The following is a 4,273-nucleotide window of genomic DNA, read 5'->3' on the forward strand; positions in this document are numbered from 1 at the left end:
CTAATTTATAGTTATAAACGCAAATAATAATAATTACCATTATTACCATTATTATTATTACATTTGGGCTATGTAGAAGACGCTTTTATCCAAAAAAAAAAGAAGAACAACAAAGCAATTCTTCAAATGTCTCTCACAATACAAGTTAGTAGTTAGTAGTAAGATTATCACAAATAAACACAAGATGTTTACGCATATCCAAGTGTGTGTGCGGAGTGTGGCGCTTGCTGCATGCAGGCACGATCACGTGCATTTTCCTATCAACAGTGGAAACAACTGAAAATACTAGCTATATAATTTCTGGTCATAAAAAAAAAAAAAAAAAAAAAAAACATAATTTGCAACTTTTATTTAAACTCACAATAACAAGAAAATGTGCTTTTGTAAATAAAATCAAACTATCAGGCGCACTTTGATGAACTGGAGCGCGTCTCAAATATGAACAAACAAAATATAGCCTACCTATATTGAAATGTCCACTTTTAAACGAAAAAAATCTGATCGAAAGCAAATACCCGTATGAAAGGTGCATTTCTCTCTAAAGGCGCATCCGCTTTACAGCGGAGATGGAGAGGTTTTCAGCCGACAGCGACACTGATTTATAAAACACTAGTTTATTAATAAACAATTAAAATGGGTCAATGTGAAGACACATTTATTATCATATTAACTTATAAAACATCTATAAATCAGTTATGGTTAGAGGCTCTTCTCATTCAGCACTGCGGGAAAAATATAATTTCCAGGTTCTAATTTGGCCTTAGAAATTGTTTCCATATTAATTTGTGAATATTTTAATTGTTTAATAAAGGGGCAAAAAGTCATAAACAAAAATATGAAAATACATTATATATATATATATATATATATATATATATATATATATATATATATATATATATATATATATATATATATATATATATTTGCGTAGCATTGTGTAGCCTACATTTCAAATTCAAATTTTGGTATGCAAATTTGCATTTAAAAAAATAAAACAACCTTTAATTTTTCATTTTTCAATTACAGGTTAAAAAGGAAAAAGGAATGGACACAAAAGTACACGGACCCAATTCTATCAAACTTTTTCTACAAATGCATTATTTGAAATGTTTTAATAATATAAGGTCCTTTTACTTTTACTATCCATTCGTTTTTCCTTTTTAACCCGTAATTGAAAAACGAAAAATTAACGGTTGTTGTATTTTGCTTTTGTTGGTTTTTTGGTTGTTGTATAAAATGCAATTGACATATTTACATATTTTTGTTTGACATTGTGCCCCTTTATTAAACATTTAAAATACTAAATTTAGATTTTTACTGTTTTTCTAAGGCCAAATTAGAACCTGGAAATTATATTTTCCCCGCAGTGCTGAATGAGAAGAGCCATGTCTCTGGAACCATACAGAGATCTGATTTATTTACTGGCTAATGATAATAAATGTGTCTGAAAAAATAACGAGTTTGTAATTTTAAATGTATAGTTTATTAGTAAACTAGTGTTTTATAAATTAGTGTTGGCTGCAAGCAAATCTCCATCTCTGCTGTAAAGCGGATGCGCCTTTAGAGAGAAATGCACCTTTCATACGGATTACATCAGACTGTATTAGCTTTCGATTTGAATTTGTTCGTTTAAAAGTGATTTAAATTTTTTTTTTAAATTAACCAATCACATGAACAATAACCTAAATGGCCAATGAAAAGGCAGCGTCGTTCGCGCACTTAATTAGGCAATATATAGGCTTCAAATTTGAATAGCCAAACAGCCAGTTGATTTCAAATGACGAACAAAGAAGACACCAGAACTGAACCAAAGAAAAAAGACAAAGGCATCCAAAACAGTCAACATTAATTACGGTCATTAGTGTGAGCCCTGAGCTTGGTGACTGGCAGCCAACTTTTTCACATCAGGACACAAGGATGTCAGCTTGAGCCGGAGTGCGCCTGAGGTAACCAAATTGAGACGGCTGCGGTACTTGGTCTGCATGTGCAAAGCTTGACTGAACCCCTGCTCGACAAGGTATGACGTCGGAAAAGCAAGGAGCAGAAGACGAATCCTCTTCCACAAAAGAGGGAAACGCTGACCATGCGTGGCCCACATGACGCGCCAGCCACAGGCACGAAAGGTTGCCTTGGCCTCCTCATCATTTTGGAGGTCGATTAGAGTTTCTTGAATTTCGGCCTCACTCCTGGACACATCCCCTTCAAATGGCTCCATCACCCACTCAGGGACATCCAATTGTTCGAGGTCCCTGAAACGGATCTCCATGTCCGCCTTCACTGCCCTCAAGTGATCGGTGTAACGCAGCAGGTGGTTATCGGTCAGCTCATCAACCACCTGAATGTAAGTACAGAAAGGCAGTTAACGTTATTGATTTTATTTTTAGGCTGCCTTTGTAAATTTAAATATAACTAATACTCCTACTACTAATAATAGCTAATAATAGGCTACCTTGGCCAGCTGAGGAAAGTTACTGAACTGACGCCTGCTCAAATTTAGTTTGTACAGCTCCAGCTTGGCGAGGAAACTGCAGATGGTGGCTTTTGAATGGACCAGTGTCACGGCATCTCCCTGGAGCTTGAGTGACACTTCATTCATCTTCCCGAAAAAATCTGCCAGGTAAAATATGTCAGCGCGACACGACCACAGGTGTCCCTTAGACCTGCGTCGGCACCGGCAAGGAACTCCAGGACACTTGTGAACAACTCACACAGCCTAGCCAGACAGTTGCCCTTGGATAGCCAGCGTACCTCGGTGTGGAGCAGCAAGCGCTGAAACGCTTCATCGTTCTCCCCGCACAGCTGCCTGAAGATCCGGTCGTTCAGAGCATGGGCCTTAATTTTGTTTATGGCCCTGACAGCGATGTTCAGAGACTGGTGGAGAGAAGGACTTAAATTTTTGGCCACTAAATTGTGACGGTGCAACATGCAGTGCACTGTTAACACCTGCGGCACACGCTCCTTTAACAAAGTTGCGAAGCCACGGTACCTGCCAACCATAGCGGGAGCTCCATCTGTGGCACAGGCGAGGATGTTGGCGATGGGAATACAGTTCTCCAGCAGGTAGTCACTCAGAGCCCTGAAGATCGTCTCCCCTCGTGTGTCAGTGGAGAGATATTTGGCAAACAAAACATCCTCGGCCACATCCCTCTCAGACATATAACGCACATATGCCATCAGCAGAACATTATTATCCATGGTCGTGGTTTCATCTAGCTGGATACTGAATGGATGTTCACGTAGTGTGGCACACAACTGCTGCTCAGTATCCATAGCCATCTCCTTTATTCTCCGAGCCACACTGTCATTGCTGAGCGGGATGGCCTGCATCACTGGCGATGGGTCTCTCTCCATGACAGTGGAGATGGCCTCTTTAATCGCTGGGATAACCAGCTTCTCCCCCGCTGTAAATGGCAACCCGGACTTCGCTATCATAAGAGAGATGTTATAGGAGGCCACTAACCCACTGTCTGTCTGGTTTACCTTCCTAGCGAACATCTTGGAGATGGACTGTTTCGAAAGCTGCTCCTTGATGTTCTGGAAAAACGCAGCATCCTTGGATGCCTTATCCGGGTGAATTTTAGTAAGGTGCTCCTTAAGACGGGACGGTTTCATTGCCTCGTTAGAAAAAACCTGCTGGCAAAGCAGGCACATAGGGAGCTGGATGTTCGTGGGTGAGGGAATAAATCCATATTTAATATACTCGACACTATACTGTCTGCACTTCTTCTTGTTTTCCGCCATGATGTTTAAATGTGTTTTGATGTCAAAATTGTTTTAGTTTACGTGATTGTGTGCATTTTGATTGGACACATTAATCTTAAACCGCGAAGCTTGTGTACATTTTGATTGGACACATTCTTTCTACCACTCTGCCGGCTGCGGCATTTGTTTTTAAGCGTTGCCATGGAGATAATTTGCCGGTAACTAGCCGGGACAAGTCTGAGTGGGCTACTAGCAACATTTAAATATTAATTAATTAACACAGACATAATTTTATTTTACATTAAAACATGGACGCTATGGAATTATGTCGGACAGAGACGCATTCGGAAGGGCATTTTCAAAAGTGCGAATGACTCATTCATTCTTTTTTTTTTCTTTTGCGCAGGTAATGTTTTGAAAGACGATGTCTTGTAACGTTAGCTTACTGATGTAAATAAATAAAAATGTATACAAAGATGTGATGATGTCCTGATTCACTTTCTTTTTTTTTTCTCTTTTTTTTTTTTATTGCATAACAAGAACAATATATAATATACACATACGGAGG

General features: G+C 39.0%; 1 protein-coding gene across 1 annotated transcript; it reads right to left on the bottom strand.

Moving 5' to 3' along the window:
* Positions 1–2,595: 2,595 nt before the first annotated feature.
* LOC130083379 (SCAN domain-containing protein 3-like) lies at positions 2,596–3,744 on the bottom strand. The gene is made up of 2 exons (XM_056248387.1): positions 3,425–3,744; positions 2,596–3,301 (listed from the first exon to the last, which is right to left on the bottom strand). Exons 1-2 carry the CDS (start codon positions 3,742–3,744, stop codon positions 2,596–2,598), a joined length of 1,026 nt encoding a protein of 341 aa, XP_056104362.1.
* Positions 3,745–4,273: the final 529 nt, after the last annotated feature.

Source organism: Rhinichthys klamathensis, unplaced genomic scaffold, assembly GCF_029890125.1.
Source record: "Rhinichthys klamathensis goyatoka isolate OS25496 unplaced genomic scaffold, OSU_Roscu_1.1 h1tg000055l_1, whole genome shotgun sequence".
Classification (NCBI taxonomy): Eukaryota; Metazoa; Chordata; class Actinopteri; order Cypriniformes; family Leuciscidae; genus Rhinichthys; species Rhinichthys klamathensis.

Bases quoted from the DNA above. Each gene is read 5' to 3' on its own strand.
- LOC130083379 (XM_056248387.1), bottom strand. From the start codon at position 3,744: ATGGCGGAAAACAAGAAGAAGTGCAGACAGTATAGTGTCGAGTATATT. The intron at 3,302-3,424 runs GTCCGGGTTGCC...CAGCAATGACAG, and splicing joins ATCTCTCTTATGATAGCGAA to TGTGGCTCGGAGAATAAAGG.